This window comes from Cervus canadensis, chromosome 20 (genome assembly GCF_019320065.1).
Source record: "Cervus canadensis isolate Bull #8, Minnesota chromosome 20, ASM1932006v1, whole genome shotgun sequence".
Taxonomy (NCBI): Eukaryota; Metazoa; Chordata; class Mammalia; order Artiodactyla; family Cervidae; genus Cervus; species Cervus canadensis.
In genome coordinates this window covers 28682155-28701600 of record NC_057405.1, presented here as the reverse complement: position 1 = coordinate 28701600, position 19446 = coordinate 28682155, and the positions used below count along the sequence as shown (strand labels likewise).

General features: G+C 36.9%; 1 protein-coding gene across 1 annotated transcript in view; it reads left to right on the top strand.

Annotated features, from left to right (window-relative positions):
* Nucleotides 1-4743: 4743 nt before the first annotated feature.
* Nucleotides 4744-19446, top strand: part of IMPG1 (interphotoreceptor matrix proteoglycan 1) — a 147880-nt gene continuing 133177 nt past the window's right edge. The window contains 1 exon segment of the mRNA XM_043439397.1: nt 4744-4810. Coding sequence (XP_043295332.1) covers nt 4744-4810 — 67 coding nt within the window.

Below are 19446 nucleotides of genomic sequence, written 5' to 3'. Positions count from 1 at the left end.
TGATGGGCATGAGTTTGAGTAAACTCTGGGAGTTTGTGATGGACAGAGAGGCCTGGCATGCCGCGATTCATGGGGTCGCAAAGAGTCGGACACGACTGAGCAACTGAAATGAACTGAATTGAACTGAAAAGCTATGTAGTGATATTTCATTGATGTTTCAATTTGCATTTCTTAATGACAAATGACATTGAGCATCTTTTCATTTGATTATTTGACATCTGTACATCTTCTTTGGCAAAGTGTCTTATTCAGACCTTTGGCTCATTTTTAACTGACTTGTTATGTTTTCTTATTGTTGAATTTTAAACTTTCTTCATATATTTTGGATACATGTCTTTTATCAGAAATGTGTTTTGCAAATATTATCTCCCCATTTGTGACTTAACTTTTAATTTTGTTTACAGTCTGTTTAGAAGGCCAGAAGTTTTTCACTTTAACAAAATCCAACTTACTTTTTTCTTTCATGGTTCATGCTTTCATCTTCTGTTTAAGGATCTCATCACTAAGCCTGAGCTCAAGAAGATTTTCTTCTATATTTCTATAGAATTTTATATACATTTCTTACTTATGTGCATGATTCATTTTTACTTCATTTCTGGGTAAAGCATAATGTTTGTGTGTAGGTTCATTTTTTGTTTGTCTTTTATAGGATTTTTTAGTAAGGGGGAGGATTCATCTGGCAACATTTGTTGAAAAGACAATCCTTTTATCCATTGAATTGATTTTGCACCTTTGTCTAAAATCAGTCAACTGTATTCGTGTGAGCCCTTCTTGGCTCTTTATTCCATTTCATTAATCTTTATGTCTTTTCTTTCACCAATACGATGCTATGTCTTGCTTATTGTACTATAACTCTTAAAATATAATGTTTATCATACAATAATAAAAGATAACTACTTGTACAAGGAGATGAGGTAATAATGTATAAGAAAAGGACAACAAACACAACACCCAGAGCTTCATAATTTGGAGTTATCAAACTATTCTATGTTCAATGAAATAAAACACAAAATTGAAGGTTTTAACACAGAGGCATAAAGTATTTTTAACAAATGATGAAGCAGACTTGAAAAAGAACAAAATTATCCTTCAATTAAAAAGTAAATAAATTTAAATAAAAAAGCTAAATGGATATCCCAGAACAGAAAAATACAGTAACTAAAATTAAAAACAGTAACTTATACCTAGCTGAAGAGATAACAGTGAAAGAAAAGATGAGTCAATATAATGAAAGTAAGAGGGAGGAAAGGGTAGGGAAAACATGAGTATATGATATACACAGATTTTATGACAAAGGTGGAGCTTCAGAACAATATGGAAAATGATTCTTTCAACAGAAGGTGGAGGGATAAGCAAAAGTATGCAATGGTGCTTACAGATGTGTAGTTAAGCGGCCAAAATAAATAAATAAGAAAAGCAAATAAGTGATCACCGTAGAAATCAGAACTAGTGATTATATTTCATGGAGAATAAAGGTCTTTCTTTGTGAATAGGACCATGTATCCCTCTGGAGGGCTATTAATATTCCCTGGTTTTACTTGTATGTTACCAGGGTGTTCACTCATAATAATTTTATTGATCTGAACATGTAGGTTTAAACCAAGTTTTAAAATATGGATAAATGGTAACAGACCTAGAAGGACTAATCTTAAACTGGCAGGAGAGAAAGCTCAGAAACAATCAAATTTACATATATATATATTTACATATATATATGTATATATATTTGTATACAAATAGTTGTATACAAATATATATATACTTTATATATATAAATATATATATTTGTATACATATATATTTGTATATATTACATATTTGTATATATACAAATATATATATTTGGATATTTGTATATATCCAAATTTATATATATATATATATATATATATAAAATATATATATATATTCTTCCCTAGTAGCCCAGCAGGTAAAGAATCTGCCTGAAATGCAGGAGACATGGTTTGATCCCTGAATCAGAAAAATGCCTTGGAGGAGGGAGTAGCAACCTACTCCAGTATCCTTGCCAGGAGAATCCCATGGACAGAGGAGCCTGGTGGGCCACAGTCCAAGGGGCTGCAAAGAGTTGGACATCACTAAGCCACTATGCACATACATATATTTAAAGACATGCAGTGTACTTCTAGATATGAGGTAACTTAACAGAAGATTACATTAAAAATAGAAGAATAAATTGAAGTAGCTAATAATCACCTAGATTTCCAACTCCTCTCCCCCATTCCATTATTTGTAGAACTGTCTTTTTGCCATCCAACAGAAGGATGAATGTTTATTTTCTGAACAGGGTAAAACATTCTCTGGACTATTAAATATTTGGCAGATTTGAGAATAAGGGTACTTCTCTGAAAACAAGATTAGATTAAAATACATATGAGACTATTAAGACCCAAGTCCCAGCCCTATTTCTTTACTCAGGTACTGATATATTGGGAGTTAGGCTATCTCCTAAAATCAAGAGATGAGTATAGTCTTTTCAGGAAGATCTGATCACATGGGGAGGAAATATTTAAAGATACTGACTTCAGATATTCTGGGAAAAGATTTGCCAAATGTAGCATAAAAATGTAGAATTCTCAGTTAAATTTAGATCTTAGACAAATAATTTTATAGTATGTCACCTGTAATGCTTGTGACAAATTTATACTACTACACTGAAGACCACAGTTCACAGGTTCCAATATTATGCACAAAACTTTCAGTCAACTATTTACAGACCTTAAAATAGGTGAGTGGTCAGCCAAGAATTATCAGATATTTGTTAAAAGCTTTGAATATAAAAGATAAAAAAATATTTTAAAAATGTTTTTAATTTAAATTCAGCTTGGATGAAACAGAGGCTACAAAAGAAGAAAGTAATTTTTGAAAATGTTATTAATATCATTAAAGAAGTAAACAAATTTTTATCCTTGAAATCCTGAAACAGTATCTTATTAAAATCTTTTAAAAAGAAAAGAATTTAAGACAAAAACCACCAAAAACAATTCCCAGAAATTACAAATGACAGTAAAAATTTAAGGTTAAAAGATTAAGTTGAAAAAATTTTCTAGAAATGAGAGTAGAAAGAGTAAGGAGGAAATAGAAGAAAGTGTGAATTTTAAGTCAGAGAATCAGTTCAAGAATGCCACCATCCAAATAATATGGATGGGGAATCTACAGAAATATCTTAAGAACAATGTTGATCACAACATATGAGTTCAATACCTGTTAGTAGTTATAGTATATTCCAGGCTCAGCTATATGTAGCATGTAGTCACAATAACATAAGACTGAATTTTCAATGCACTGAAAAGCCAATAAAACTGAGGCAGGTGGAAGGATAGGACCAGAGCATGCTTATGAGGGTGGGGAGGGATTGGGTGGGGTCGGGGAGAGGGCGTTCTCCACATTCGTTATTGGACAATGCCTGAAAGTGAAAAACAAAAGGATTAGCAACAGAAGCCTACTATTTAGAGAGACTAATGAGACTACTAGAGGAATTAGCTTAAAGAATTAAAAGTGGTTGCTGTCCACGACAGAATTGGCAGATGCCGTGGGCACTTGCCATCGCTCTACCACGATTAAATCACGACCTGCTGCAGCTGCTGATCAGCAGAGTCCCCTGAGAGGAGTTCAGGGTGGAGAGCGGAAGTGAGGCTCGCTGCGCTGGGGACGGGGGGCCTGGCAGGACAGGTCTTCATAGATATTTTCGGGAGCCAAATTTATGAGCTGAATTCTTGTATCTTCTCAAATCTAGAAGAGCCATAAAAATCTTTCATGGTGATGACTGTTCCTCATGACCAGCAGAAAGCTTCCCCAAACTAGCAGAAACCTTCTGGAAAAATATGTGCTTCCTGGCATGTACCCCCACTTCACCAAAATCTCATATATATTGCCATTCCCCCTACTTCTTTGGACCAGTCTCTCAGAACTATTTGAGGTGCTGTCTCCTGAGTTGCAGTCCTCATTTTGCTGCAAATAAAACTAGCAACTCTCATGTGGGGTATTTCTTTTAAGTCAACATTACCTTTGAATGCAGGTAGGTATGGTACCATTGCTTTTCACAAATCTTGTAGAACTATTTGACTCTGTACATTCTGTGCAAAAAAAAAAAAAAAAATTTAATTTAAATTGGACTTTAAAAGGTCATCTGTGTACTCATAGATGCCAGAAAAAAAGCAATTGTCAAAGCAATTCAATTCAATGAGAACAGAGACAGCTTTGCTACCTCTGGAGACAAATGTTTCAAATAATCACATACTTCCATGGGCTCACAATTAAGTTACTTTAATGGCTGATCCTGCACATGTCATTTTGGAAAACACTTGACCCTAACTGTCAGCCGCCTTCTGTGTTTGTCAGGACTTCCCTGGCTCTCTGTGTCCCTGTAATAGGTGAATAACTAAGGAAAAAAGCGTTCCTTCTGTCTGTGGACACTTGTTTTTAATGGCATTTGGGGTCCCAGAGCTGGGCTGACAGATGCTCTTCCAGAAGGTTAATGAGATAAAGGTTCTCCAGCTGGTCCTTAAGCAGAGATTACACCTGAGGGGAAGATAAGGAGATTATTCCAGAAGCAGGCACTGCCTCGTGTTCTTCATAAATTGGCACCCTCATAAAGGTAAGCCAAGAAGGTTATCCTAAGTCAATTCAATATTTCCTTATTTTTCATATTTCTGTCATATTTTTTAATGTGAGTTTGGGCTGTTCTGTGACTATTATCAGAAATATCAATGCACAAAAGCCAGAATGCATTTGGAAGCTAGAAGAGTTATTTTTTTCCTTTGGATTTTTCTCCAAGTTCAAGGAATCAAAGGTAAGTTAAATACTTCTTTATTTTTTTAACTGCTTATATATAAAATCTATTTACAAAGGTGAGCAGTCAAAATCAGGAAAGTCACCACTGTATTTCTGAGGGCTCATATACAGTAGGCCCTGAATAAATCATGACTGAATGATTGTCAAAAATGGTTTTCACTTGATTTTTTTAATATTTATTTTATATTTACATTATATGTTTTTTATAGTTTCATGCTAAGTGTAATTTATGTAAACATAATAGGAGAGATGAATGCATCCTATATGCTCTTTAAAAAATGAACAAAATTCATAACATTAATGTTAATAGCATTAGTAGGTCCACAAAAAACATGAAATTAATACTTTGTCACTTATGATCAGACAAAAAACATATTCCTTACTTTCTCATAGTTAAATCATGAATTGCTGTCCATTAGAAAATAGCAAATGTGCTTCATCTTCAGTGTCCATGATGAGGACCAACTCAGAAACTTGGTTGCTTGTGGAGCTATATGCATAAAAGAGCTAGGCACTGCAAGTTTTGATGGCAAATTTTCAAGTGAATCTAAAGCAAGTCACAAAAATTGGTATATTTCAGAAAAAAAATGTTTTAAAAAATAACCTGTTGCTGGGGTTCCTGGAAAAAAAAAAATAACCTGTTGAAGAAAGCTTCACTTTTTTGAGTATGAGACTGGTCATTATAACATACTTAATCTTTTTAAGACATCTGAAATCAGTAATGTTCAGTTCTGTAAGGATGACGTAACTTTCCACAATCAACCTTTTAACTGAAGCACTGATTTTTTTTTTTAATTGTAATTTAAATTGTAATTTTATTTTTTTTAATTTTTTTCCATTTATTTTTATTAGTTGGAGGCTAATTACTTTACAATATTGTAGTGGTTTTTGCCATACATTGACATGAATCAGCCATGGATTTACATGTTGATTTTAAAATGACTGTGGAAAAGTAAAACACATTCTTGATTGCACTTCTTAAGTCACAAAATAACAGATTCCAACAATTATTTTGTATGTAACATCTTAATCATTGCATTTGGAGGGAAGAGAAAATTTATGGAAAAATTATATAAAAACTCCCTTTATGTTTTGCTACCTATAAATGATAAAGGATGGAGACAAAGTTTACTTACCTTTCAGTTGTCAATTATATATAAATGTTTACATTTATAAAAACATTTTAATTAGAAACAAATGATGAGATTTCAGTACATTCTGAGCTTAATCTGCTGAAGTGAACCAATTTGTCACTTTCCAAAACCTGACCCATCAAATCAGCTTTGGTTTCATTTGTTTAATTAATTGCTAACTAATTTAGCTATTTTTTCTATTTTCATATATTATATATCGGCTACTACAATTTCAAATAGCATAATTACATATAGAAAGTTAAGTGAAAGAAGCTTACCAAAAGAACTACAATTTGTTATATGCCGATATCTGAGAAATAAAGTCCTATAACTGCATAATAAAAGATCTTACATGGTTACTTGTTTGGGGCTTTTTATTCCGTAAGAATCTCTGATCTGTGAATTTCTGTTAATCTTCATTAGTGAGGTTTACATTAATTAGAGTTTATGTACTTTAGCCAGATTGGTTTCCCATTTATGGCTAATTAGGCATTATGACTGGTTTCCCATTTATGGCTAATTAACCATTTACATAGAAAATGCTTCTGGTAGAGAGAGGAGTTCAACTCAGTAAAACTAGCTTTTGAGTATAAAAGCTGGGAATTTAAAGTCAATCAGTAAGCCACTTTAGTCACTCACTCATGTCCAACTTCTGACTCTGTGACCCCATGGACTGCAGCACACCAGGCTTCCCTGTCCTTCACCAATTCCCAGAGCTTGCTCGATCTCATGTCCATCGAGTCGGTCATGCCATCCAACCATCTCATCCTCTGTCATCCCCTTCTCCTCCTGCCTTCAATCTTTCCCAGCTTCGGGGTCTTTTCCAATGAGTCAGTTCTTCGCATCAGGTGGCCAAAGTATTGCAGTTTCAGCTTCAGCATCAGTCCTTCCAATGAATATTCAGGACTGATTTCCTTAACCATTGACTGGTTTGATCTCCTCACAGTCCAAGGGACTTACAAGCATCTTCTCCAACACCACAGTTCAAAAGCATCAATTCTTCGGCACTCAGCTTTCTTTAGAGTCCAACTCTCACATCCATATATGACTACTGGAAAATCCATAACTGACTACACGGACCTTTGTCAGCAAAGTAATCTCTGCTTTTTAATACGCTGTCTAGGTTGGTCATAGGTTTTCTTCCAAGGAATAAGCATCTTTTAATTTCATGGCTGCAGCCACCATCTGCAGTGATTTTGAAGCCTAAGAAAATAAAGTCTGTCACCGTTTCCATTGTTTCCCCATCTATTTGCCAGGAAGTGATGGGACCAGAAGCCATGATCTCAGTTTTCTGAATGTTGAGTTTTAAGCCAACTTTTTCACTCCCCTCTTTCACTTTCATCAAGAGGCTTTTTAGTTCTTCTTTGCTTTCTGCCATACGGGTGGTGTCATCTGCATATCTGAGGTTATTGGTATTTCTCCCGGCAATCTTGATTCCAGCTTGAGCATCATCCAGCCCAGCGTTTCTCATGATGTACTCTGCATATAAGTTAAATAAGCAGGGTAACAGTATACAGCCTTGACATACTCTTTTCCCGATTTGGAACCAGTCCATTGTTCCATGTCGGATCCTAACTCTTGCTTCCTGACCTGCATACAGATTTCTCAGGAGACAGGTAAGATGGTCTGGTATTCCTATCTCTTGAGGAATTTTCCACAGTTTGTTGTGATCCACACACTCAAAAGCTTTGGCACAGTCAATAAAGCAGAAGTAAATATTTTCCTGGCACTGTCTTGCTTTTTCTATGATCCAATGAATGTCGGCTATTTGATCTCTAGTTCCTCTGCCTTTTCTAAATACAGCTTGAATATTTTTAAAAAGTTATAGATTGTTTTTAACAAAATGTATGGAAAAGTACCCATAGTACACCTATCCAAACACAACCTATGCTGGCATCTTCATATGTTTCCTCAGTCTTTTTTCTATGCTTATTTAATATTTACATGGTTGCAGTTCTACCATGCACACAATTTTACATAGGATTTTTTGCACAAGTTTTCTATTAGATCTACATTGGTCTCCATTGTTATCTTGCTTTGACAAGCATTATTTTATTGGCTGCATATTGTTCCTTTCAGGTGTTACACCATGATTTGCTTTATCTAAATACACAACAAAAAGAAAGAACTGTTTCTAATTGTTTTGTTATGATGAGTAATGTTACAATGAATATCTTTGTGCATAAGCCTCTCTCAGTATTTAAGATTCCTAGCACAAATTCAATAAAGTAAAATTATTGGGTCAAAGCAATATCAACAGTTTCATGGTATTTTATTCATATTGCCAAATTGCTCCTCCAAAGTTTTCTTATCCTCTTAGGTAATTTTTCCCAATTTGAGTCCCCAAATAGAGTATTTGCTATTTATTAGAGTATTTGTACCCAACACAGATTATTAAGAGATTCAGAGACATGCCAACACTTCAAAAAGTTTCCTTTGAGCTTTGCAGATTCTGAAGGTAGTTTTTTGAAAATGAAATGGTTTTGATTTCAAAACATTCATTAAATAGAACTGTTTAGGGCAACAAGACAGTTCAATAGTTTCAAAGAACAATTACTTCATCAAGATACCATGAGGCCTCTCTTTGGTTTTCAAAATGGGGATGCTAGTTACATCTGGTCTGTACAGCACAGCTTTATGCTCTCAGTTTTCCAGTTCACATAAATAATTTCATCTAATTGCTTGTAACATTCTTATGTGTGGAAGAAAGAGAAGAGAGAAAACCCAGCCTTAGCAAGCCCTAAAATGGAAATGGTGTTTATCAGAGTCTGTGCTTTTTGCATTATATTTGGTTATACTAAATGAAACCTTTAGCTAAGTTATTATTAGTTCCCCAAGGTAAAGTAACTATTTTAACAACTGTGAAATGATAGGAAATTTGCATTTGAAGACTCTCCAGTTCTTGCTAATCCTTTACTACTGGGATATGTTCTCATTTCATAAAATTACCCAGGAAGTTATTTTCCTTTATTGTGTCTCCAAGAAGAGAGAACAAAGCTTCATTTACATCCCTGAGATACCTGCCCAATGACAATCAGATTAACTTTGTGACTCCTCTATTTTTTCATCTCGGCTACAGTTTCAGAATAGTGTAATTCAAAAGGCTGAAGGCAGATTTTTCTGTTAAATTATACCTGAAAAGATGTCCTTAAAATCAAAGTCATGTAAATTTAAGACACTTTGTGTCCAACTGAACAAACCATGGCAGCACACCTCAGACCATTTATTAGATTATATACTTTAAAAAGAGAAAGTGATTGCTGCCTTGTGACCCTCCTACGCTTATTTTGAGGATCACACTAAAGTATTATTGTATGTGTGAACTAATTAGACAGCATTGGCATGATCTATTACTTTCTTGGCCATTTCCGTCATTCGTGAGCAAACCACCACCTTAAATACCAACTGTATTTGCACGCTAAATCTGTCTGCAAATTCAGATCCTGTAAACTTCTGGTGCCTCAGTCATGTTCACAGACTTCATGCTGTTTTAAAATTATCCATCTAAGGCAATCAAGTTTGTTTTTCACAATCATCTCTAAGTTTATAATTCAGTAGATATGAGGAAGTGACCATAATAAAAGTCTGGTTTTCAGCAACCACGGGGTCTGAGTTCCCTGTCTGAGAGACAGTGTCACTGGGAGTCAACCCCTCAAATGAAGAGCACCAAGTCAGATGGGATTATTTTAATAAGGTAAATGGGTGTACTTTTTGTTTTGAGTCCAAGGCAAGCTGCCTGCCACAGCTTATCCTATAAGTGAGTTGATGTGGTTGACTGGCAAAGCTGTGGTAATGAGAATTCATATCTTGAAATGCCACTGTAAAGTCAAACTGCAGCGTGCGTTGCTGATTATTTATTGAGAACATACTCCCACTGCAGCCCCTCTCCTCTGGCCAGAGTGAGTGTGAAAAGAGTATGAAAGAGCTACAAAACAGCGATAAACACTTCTAAGCACGTGGCTGTATTCAGTAGATAAATATTCTCCCATTTACATTCAGTCATTCTTGAGGAGGGCTTCCCTGGTGGCTCAGAGAGTAAAAATCTGCCTGTCAACACAGGACACCCAAGTTCAATCGCTGGGTCGGGAAGATCCCCTGGAGGAGGAAATGGCAATCCTCTCTTTACAGAATTTTGTTGTTTTCTGTCAAACCTCAGCATGAATCAGCCATAGGTATACATATATCCCCTTTCTTTTGAACCTCCCTCCCCTCTCCCTCCCCACCCCACCCGTCTAGGTTGACACAGAGCCCCTGTTTGAGTTTCCTGAGCCACACAGCAAATTCCCGTTGGCTATCTATTTTACATATGGTCATGTAAGTGTCCATGTTACTCTTTCCATACATCTCACCCTCTCCTCCCCTCTCCCCATGTCCATAAGTCTATTCTCTGTGTCTGTTTCTCCATTACTGCCCTGTAAGTAAATTCTTTAGTACCATTTTTCTAGATTCCACAGATATGCATTAGTATACGATATTTATCTTTCTCTTTCTGATTCACTTCACTCTGTATAATAGGTTCTAGGTTCAGCCACCTCATTAGAACTGACTCAACGGCATTCCTTTTTATGGCTGAGTAATAGTCCATTGTGTATATGTACCACAACTTCTTTATCCATTCATCTATCGATGGCCATCTAGGTTGCTTCCACGTTCTAGCTATTGTAGATAGTGCTGCAATGAACAATAGGATACGTGTGTCTCTTTCAATTTTGGTTTCCCCAGTGAACATGCCTAGGAAACAGATTGCTGGGTCATATGGTGGTTTTATTCCTAGTTTTTTAAGGAATCTCCATACCGTCTTCCATAGTGGCTGTATCAATTTACATTCCACCAACAGTGTGAGAGCATTTCCTTTTCTGCACATCCTCTCCAGCATTTATTGTTTGTAGACTTTTTGATGGTGGCCATTCTGACTGGTGTGAGGTGATATCTCATTGTGGTTTTGATCTCCATTTCTCTAATAATGAGTGATGTTGAGCATCTTTTCATATGTTTCTTAGCCGTCTGTATGTCTTCTTTGGTGAAATGTCTGTTTAGGTCTTTTTCCCACTTTTTGCTTGGGTTGTTTGTTTTTCTGGCATTGAGTTGTATGAGCTGCTTGTATATTTTAGAAATTAATCCTTTGTCAGTTGTTTCATTTGCTATTATTTTCTCCCATTCTGAGGGTTTTCTTTTCACCTAACTTGGAGTTTCCTTTAGTGTGCAAAAGTTTTTAAGTTTAATCAGGTCCCATTTATTTACCTTTGTTTTTATTTCCATTACTCTAGGAGATGGGTCATAGAGGATCTTGCTTTGATTTGTGTCATCAAATGTTCTGCCTGTTTTCCTCTAAGAGTTTTCTAGCTTCTGGTCTTACATTTAGGTCTTTAATCCATTTTGAGTTTATCTTTGTGCATGATGTTAGGAAGTGTTCTAATTTCATTCTTTTACATGTAGCTGTCCAGTTTTCCCAATACCATTTATTGAAGAGACTGTCTTTGCCCCATTGTAAATTCTTGCCTCCTTTATCAAAAATAAGGTACCCATAAGTGTGTGGGTTTATTTCTGGGGTTTCTATCTTGTTCCATTGGTCTATATTTCTGTTTTCGTGCCAGTTCCATACTGTCTTTATGACTGTGGCTTTGTAGTATAATCTGAAGTCAGGAAGGTTGATTCCTCCAATTCCATTCTTCTTTTTCAAGACTGCTTTGGCTCTTCAGGGTCTTTTGTGTTCCCATAAGGAAATCAGTCCTGAATGTTCATTGGAAGGACTGATGTTGAAGCTGAAACTCCAATACTTTGGCCACCTAATGTGAAGAGCTGACTCATTTAAAAAGACCTCGATGCTGGGAAAGATTGAAGGCAAGAGGAGAAGGGGACAACAGAGGATGAGATGGTTGGATGGCATCACTGACTCAGTGGACATGAGTTTGAGTAAACTCCGAAAGTTGGTGATGGACAGGGAGGCATGCTGCAGTCCGTGGGGTCACAAAGAGTTGGACATGACTGAGCAACTGAACTGACTGACTGACAGACTGACTGATGAATTGTGAAATTTTTTTTCTTCCAGTTCTGTGAAAAATGTCATTGGTAATTTGATAGGGATCACATTGAATCTGTAGGTTGTATTTGGTAGTATAGTCATTTTCACAATATTGATTCTTCCTACCCAGGACCATGGAATATCTCTCCATCTGTTTATCATCTTTGATTCCTTTCATCAGTGTCTTATAATTTTCTGTGTACAGTTCTTCTGCCTCCTTAGGTAAGTTTATTCCCAGATGTTTAATTCTTTTTGTTGCAGTGGTGAATGGCATTGATTCCTTAGTTTCTCTTTCTGATTTTTCATTGTTACTATATAGCAATGCAAGTAATTTCTGTGTATTGATTTTGTATCCTGCAACTTTACTAAATTCACTGATTAGCTCTAGTAATTTTCTGATACTATCTTTAGGGTTTTCTATGTACAGTACTTTGTCATCTGCAAACAGTGAGAGCTTGACTTCTTCTTTTCCAGTTTGGATTCCTTTTCTTTCTTTTTCTTCTCTGACTGCTGTAGCTAGGACTTCCAGAGCTATGTTGAATAATAGTGGTGAAAGTGGACACTCTTGTCTTGTTCCTGGTCTTAGGGGGAATGCTTTCAGTTTTTCAGCATTGAGAATAATGTTTGCTCCAGGTTTATCATATATGGCCTTTACTATATTGAGGTAGCTTCCTTCTATGTCCATTTTTTTTGAAGAGTTTTAATCATAAATGGGTGCTGAATTTTGTCAAATGCTTTTTCTGCATCTATTGAGATTTTCATATGATTTTTATCTTTCCATTTGTTAATATGGTGTATCCCATTGATTGATTTGCATATATTGAAGAATCCTTGCATCCCTGGAATAAATCCAGCTTCATCATGGTGTATGAGCTTTTTGATGTGTTGCTGAATTCTGTTTGATAAAATAAAAAAAAACTATGTTTTTTGCATCTATGGTCATCAGTGATATTGGCCTGTAGTTTTCTTTTTTGTGTTGTCTTTGTCTGTTTTGGGTATCAGGGTAATAGTGGCCTCATAGAATGAGTTTGGAAGTGTTCCTTCCTCTGCAATTTTTGGAAAGAGTTTTAGAATGATAGGCATTAGCTCTTCTCTAAATGTTTGATAGAATTCTCCTGTGAAGCCATCTGGTCCGGAGCTTTTGTTCTTTGGGAGATTTTTTATCACAGCTTCAATTTCAGTGTTTGTAATTGAGTTGTTCATAATTTCTACTTATTCCTGGTTCAGTCTGGAAGATTGAACTTTTTCTAAGAATTTTACCATTTCTCCCAGGTTATCCATTTTATTGCCATATAGTTGTTCATAATAGTCTCCTGCATTGTCTGTTGTAGCCTCTCCTTTTTCATTTCTAATTTTGTTGATTTTATTCTTCTCTCTTTTTTCCTTGATGAGTCTTGTGAAATTGTCAATTTTTATCTTCTCAAAGAATCAACTTTTAGTAAGCTTTATTATTGTTTCTTTCATTTCTTTTTCATTTATTTCTGCTCAGATCTTTATGATTTTTTTTTCCTTCAACTAATTTTGGATTTTTTTGGTTCTTCTTTTTCCAGTTGTTTTACGTGTAAAGTTAGGTTGTCTATTTGATGTTTTTCCTGTTTCTTGAGGTAGGATCGTATTACTATAAACTTCCCTCTTAGGACTGCTTTTGCTGCATCCCATAGGTTTTGAGTTGTCATGTTTTCATTGTCATTTGTTTCTAGAAATTTTTTATTTCCCTTTTTATTTTTTCAGTAACCTGTTGGTTATTTAGAAATATGTTGTTTAATCTCCATGTGTTTGTGTTTCTTAGAGTTTTTTTTTCTTATAATTGATATCTAGTCTCATAGCATTGTGGTCGGAGAAGATGCTTGATACAATTTCAATTTTCTTAAATTTACTGAGGTTTGGTTTATGACCTAAGATGTGGTCTATCCTGGAGAATGTCCCGTGTGCACTTGAGAAGAAGGTGTGTTCTTCTGCATTTGGATGGAATGTCCTGAGGATATCAACGAGATCCATCTCATCTAATGTATCACTTAAGACTTGTGTTTCCTTATTAACTTTCTGTTTTGATGATCTGTCCATTGGTATGAGTGGGGAGTTAAAATCTCCTACTATTATTCTGTTACTGTCAATTTCTCCTTTTATGTCTGTTAGTGTTTGTCTTATGTATTGAGGTGCTCCTATGTTGGGTGCATAGATATTTACAATTGTTATGTCTTCCTCTTGGATTGATCCCTTGATCATTATGTAGTGTCCTTCTTTATCTCTTGTAATCTTCTTTATTTTAAGGTCAATTCTGTCTGATATGAGGATTGCTTCTCCAGCTTCCCATTTGCATGGAATATATTTTTCCATCCTCTCACTTTCAGTCTATATGTGCCTTTAGGTCTGAACTGGGTTTCTTATAGACAGCATATATATGGGACTTGCTTTTTGTATCCATTCAGCCAGTCTGTGGCTTTTGGTTGGAGCATTTAGTCCATTTACATTTAAAGTAATTATTAATATATATGTTCCTATTGCCATCTTCTTAATTGTTTGGGGTTGATTTTCTAGATCTTTTTACTTCTCTTATGTTTCTTGACTATATAAGTCCCCTTAACATTTGTTTTAAAGCTGGTTTGGTGGTACTGAATTCTCTTAACTTTTGCTTGTCTGGAAAGCTTTTTATTTCTTCATCAATTTTGAATGAGATCCTTGCTGGGTACAGTAATCTTGGTTGTAGATTTTTCCTTTTCAGTACTTTAAACATACCCTGCCATTCCCTTCTGGCCTGCAGAGTTTCTGCTGAAAGATTAGCTGTTAAGCATATGGGGTTTCCCTTGTATGTTAGTTGTTGCTTCTTCTTTGCTGTTTTTGCTTTTAATATTGTTTCTTTGTGTTTAGTGTTTGTTGGTTTCATTAGTATATGTCTTGGCATATTTTTCCTTGGGTTTAGCCTGTATGGGATTCTATGTGCCTCTTGGATTTGATTGATTATTTCCTTTTTCATGTTGGGGAAATTTTCAACTATAATCTCTTCACAAATTTTCTCATGCCCTTTCTTTTTGTCTTATTCTTCTGGGACCCCTTTAATTCAAATGTTGGTGCATTTGATATTGTCCCAGAGATCTCTGAAACTATCCTCAGTTCTTTTCATTCTTTTTACTTTATTCTGCTCTTCTGAAGTTATTTCCACCATTTTATCTTCCAGCTCACTGATTTGTTCTTCTGCTTCAGATATTCTGCTACTGATTCCTTCTAAAGTATTTTAATTTCAGTAATTGTGTTGTTTGTCTCTGCATGTTTATTCTTTAATTCTTCTAGGTCTTTGTTAATTGATTCCTGCATTTTCTCCATTTTGTTTTCAAGGTTTTTGATCATCTTTACTGTCATTATTCTGAATTCTTGTTCAGGTAATTTGCCTATTTCCTCTTCATTTATTTGGACATCTGTGTTTCTAGTTTGTTCCCTCATTTGTGTAGTATTTATCTGCCTTTTCATTAATTTTTAACTTATTGTGTTTGAGGTCTCCTTTTCTCAAGCTTCAAGGTTGAATTCTTTCTTCCTTTTGCTTTCTTCCATCCTAAGGTTGGTCCAGTGGTTTGTGTAAATTTCACATAGAGTGAGATTTGTGCTGAGTTTTTGTTTGTTTTTCCTCTGATAGGCAAGGCTGAGTGAGGTGGTAATCCTGTCTACTGATGACTGGATTTGTATTTTTGTTTTGTTTGTTATTTAGATGAGGCGTCCTGCACAGGGTGCTACTGGTGGTTGGGTGATGCCAGGTCTTGTATTCAAGTGGTTTCCTTGGTGTGGGTTCTCACAATTTCATGCCCCTAGGGTTAGTTCTTTGGTAGTCTAGGGTAGTCTTGGGATTTCCCTTGTAACTCAGCTAGTAAAGAATCTGCCTGCAATTGGGAGACCTAGGTTTGATCCCTGGGTTGGGAAGATCCTCTGGAGAAGGAAATGGCAACCCACTCCAGTATTCTGGCCTGGAGAATTCCATGGATTATCCATGGGGTCACAAAGAGTTGGACACGACTGAGCTACTTTCACTTTCACTTCTAGGGCCTTTGAGTCAGTGCTCCCACTCCAAAGGCTCAAGGCTTGATCTCTCAATAGTTGCCAGTCCAACAAGCAAAACTAACCAGCTGCTCCACATCAGGGGCCAGAAGGACTCCAGAGAACTTGGCATCTCAATCAGGACTTATATCCCCTCCTTCTTGTTCTCACACATAGCAAGAGGGTAGCCGAGAAGCACCAAACTTAAGATGCACAGTAGCGTGTCTGACGTCTGACATAGGCCTTCCTGCCGCAGAGCATTGGGGAGGAGCAGCGAAATGCAAAACGGGCACTCCTCTGAAGAAGAAACAAAGTCCAAGGACTAGAGGTGACTGCCCAGTACCTGTCACAACTAGCGGTTACCCAGTTTTTGTGGAAACAGCCTCGCCTACGGGGAGCGGGGTCCACCCCCAGTCCTCTGGAGTCCCAGTGAGATGCACAGGGACCCTCTCTAGTAGTCTTGCCTGGAGAATCCCATGGACAGAGGAGCCTGGCAGGCTACAGTCCACAGGATCACAAAGAGTTGGACATGACTGAGTGACTGAGCACACAGCACATTTTTGGGGAAAGTGTCTTTCTGGGTGCCTTTGTAAAGGCATCTTCTTTCATTCCAACTTGGGTTCCTTCATCCAACCGTCTTTCATCCCTTTACATACCACTCACTGCTGGAGGAGGAAATTTCAACCGACTCCAGTATCCTTGCCTGGAGAATCCCATGGACAAAGGAGCCTGACAGGCTACAGTCCATAGCGTCGCAGAGTTGGACGTGACTGAAGCAACTTAGCAGGCACGCATGAAACCCAGGGGCACTATTTTTAAACAACCGTCATCAATTCAGAGCTGATCACAATGCTTTGTAGCTAGCAATCATGTTAACAATCCTTTTGCTTAATACTATATTTTTATTGTAAAAGCTCAACCAAATTTTAATTAATCTTATTTCTTAAGATTTCACTGCTTGGTAGACAAAGTGCTCATTTCTGGCCAGGAAACTATGGCAGAGAATGCTAAGTAACTTTCCTAAAATCATTTGAGGTGGGAAGGTTAGGACCAAACCTGAGATTTGAGCTATATCCAGTCCCATTTTACATCTACTTGGCCTATTAATCAATTCAATATAATATAATGAGTACAATTAATATGATTTTTATTAGTCATTCAAAAGCCAACTTGCCTCTGCTAGCAGCACCAGATGATGGCTAGTTCTGGACCATCTCCAACATCTATTTGCATGAAGGATGTGGCTGGCCATATCCTTCAGCTCTACCCTAAAAATAGAAACATAAATTTTAAAAGTTCTATTACTCATTAAGAAAGTGTGACACTCTGAACTCTTCAAAGAAATAGAGTTGTTTTTTCATGGTGTCATTTCAAATGCCAGATATTATGGTCTAAGTTTAGTGGCAACACTCTGATGCTGGGAAAGATTGAAGGCAAAAGGAGAAGGGGGCGGCAGAGGATAAGATGGTTGGATAGCATCACCAACTCAATGGACATGAACTTGGGCAAACTTTGGGAGAGAGTGAGGGACAGGGAGGCCTGGCATGCTGCAGTCCATGGGGTCGCAAAGAGTCAGATACTACTGAGGGACTGAACAACATTAGTGGCAAGTGACTTATTAAGAGTATGTTATGTATCTAAAGGTAGTACCTGGCCAAATGACTGAAATCAGACACAGCAAGAAAGCCTCTCCTGAACCAAAAATACCCCTCTATCAAAATGCTGAAACTTCACCTACAGGTCTGTAATATTTCCAGATTCGAGATACACAATTCTGAAGCACCCCTTTCTAATAATCTCTCCTTCTTGCCTTTATGGAATATGATTTTCACTATCAGCAAAACACCCCAATCCCTCTGTGTGCTGTGTGCCAAGTCACCTCAGTCATGTCCTTCTCTTTGCAACCCCATGGACTGTAGCCCACCAGGCTCCTTTGTCCATGAGATTCTTCAGACAAGAATACTGGAGTGGATTGCCATGCCCTCCTCCAGGGGAACTCCCCAACCCAGGGATCCAACGTGCATCTCTTATGGCTCCTGAAATGGCAGATGGGTTCTTTACCACTAGCACCACTTGGGAAGCCTCTCTAATTTCTCAAGTTCTTCAGCCCATCCAGGCCTCAGAATCTTTCATATTAATCCTGGGTACTGGGATCCACTTCTGAACCTCTCTCAACAGTCTTCTTATTAGTACATTAGAAACCTTAGTCCTTGACCTTCTGTTCCACTTGCTTTGATTAATCCCATTTTGGGTAACTAGCTTTAGAGAATGTCATTAGAGAAAGTCAAACAGAATGCTTGATAAACAAATTCATGCACCAAACCCTTATTGGGCCCTCCATACTATTCCACAGTCAAGCTCATCTCTGACTCCCTGACCTAGTCCAAAGTTGATTTCCAAAGCTTCTCTTTCGCTTTGAACCTGCAGTCTGATTCTTCCTCATTTCCATGATGGCATTGTTAAAAGCCAAGGCTTTCAGGTTTGCACAATAGTGCATTCAACACAGCTCGGTGGTGTCTGACCCTTTGTGGTCCCATGGACTGTAGCCTGCCAGGCTTGTTTGTCCATGAAATTTTCCAGGTAAGAATACTGGAATAGTTTGCCACTTCCCACTCGCAGGGATCTTCCTGACCCAGGGATTGAACCTGAGTCTTTTGCATCTCCTGCATTGGCAGGCAGATTCTTTATCACTAGCACCACTTGAGAAGTCCCCAACCCAGCACACAGATACAGAAGGAGTTCTGTCACTTATGAGCTGTGTGACCTTGGCAAATTGCCGGGTCCCACACATCCCTCCATCTTATGGCTTCTAATCTATAAAATGGGAAAAAATAATAGCAGAATCTGCCTCATAGGGCTTTAATAAAGATTACTGAAGCATCTATTACTTTTGTAGAAACTTTTGCTCAATAAACACCAACTCCTAAATGACAATGATGACTATCACAGTTACTATTACCACCTCCTCTGTACTGAAAAGACTAAGGTCATTTTATTTCATTTGCCATCTCTTCTTTCCACTTCAGAGTTTCTCTGCATCCATCCAAACTCTTTTCATTCTCTTGTTTCAGAGAGAATAAGATTTCACATCTTTGCTAATGTTGTTTCTATCTACCTATGACATTAACTCCATTTACCACCAACTCCAAGGCCTTCCTCTGACCATCTCCTTTTCCACTGACTTCAGTTTCCTGCAGACTTTCATGTGACGTTTCTCAACACTGGTAAAAACACCAATTCCTAGGCTTCAGCATTAAAGATTCTGATTTAAGTTGTTTGAGGTGAGGTCCAAGCTAGTAGGGAGATTAAAAGACAAAAGTAGTAAAGTCATCTATTCTATAATATATACTCCACTAAGTTAGAGGATATACAAAATGAGTATTAGTAGATGTAAAATATGATACTGAACATAATAATCATGAGGGGAGGAGAATGCAGATACCAGGTTTTTAAAAT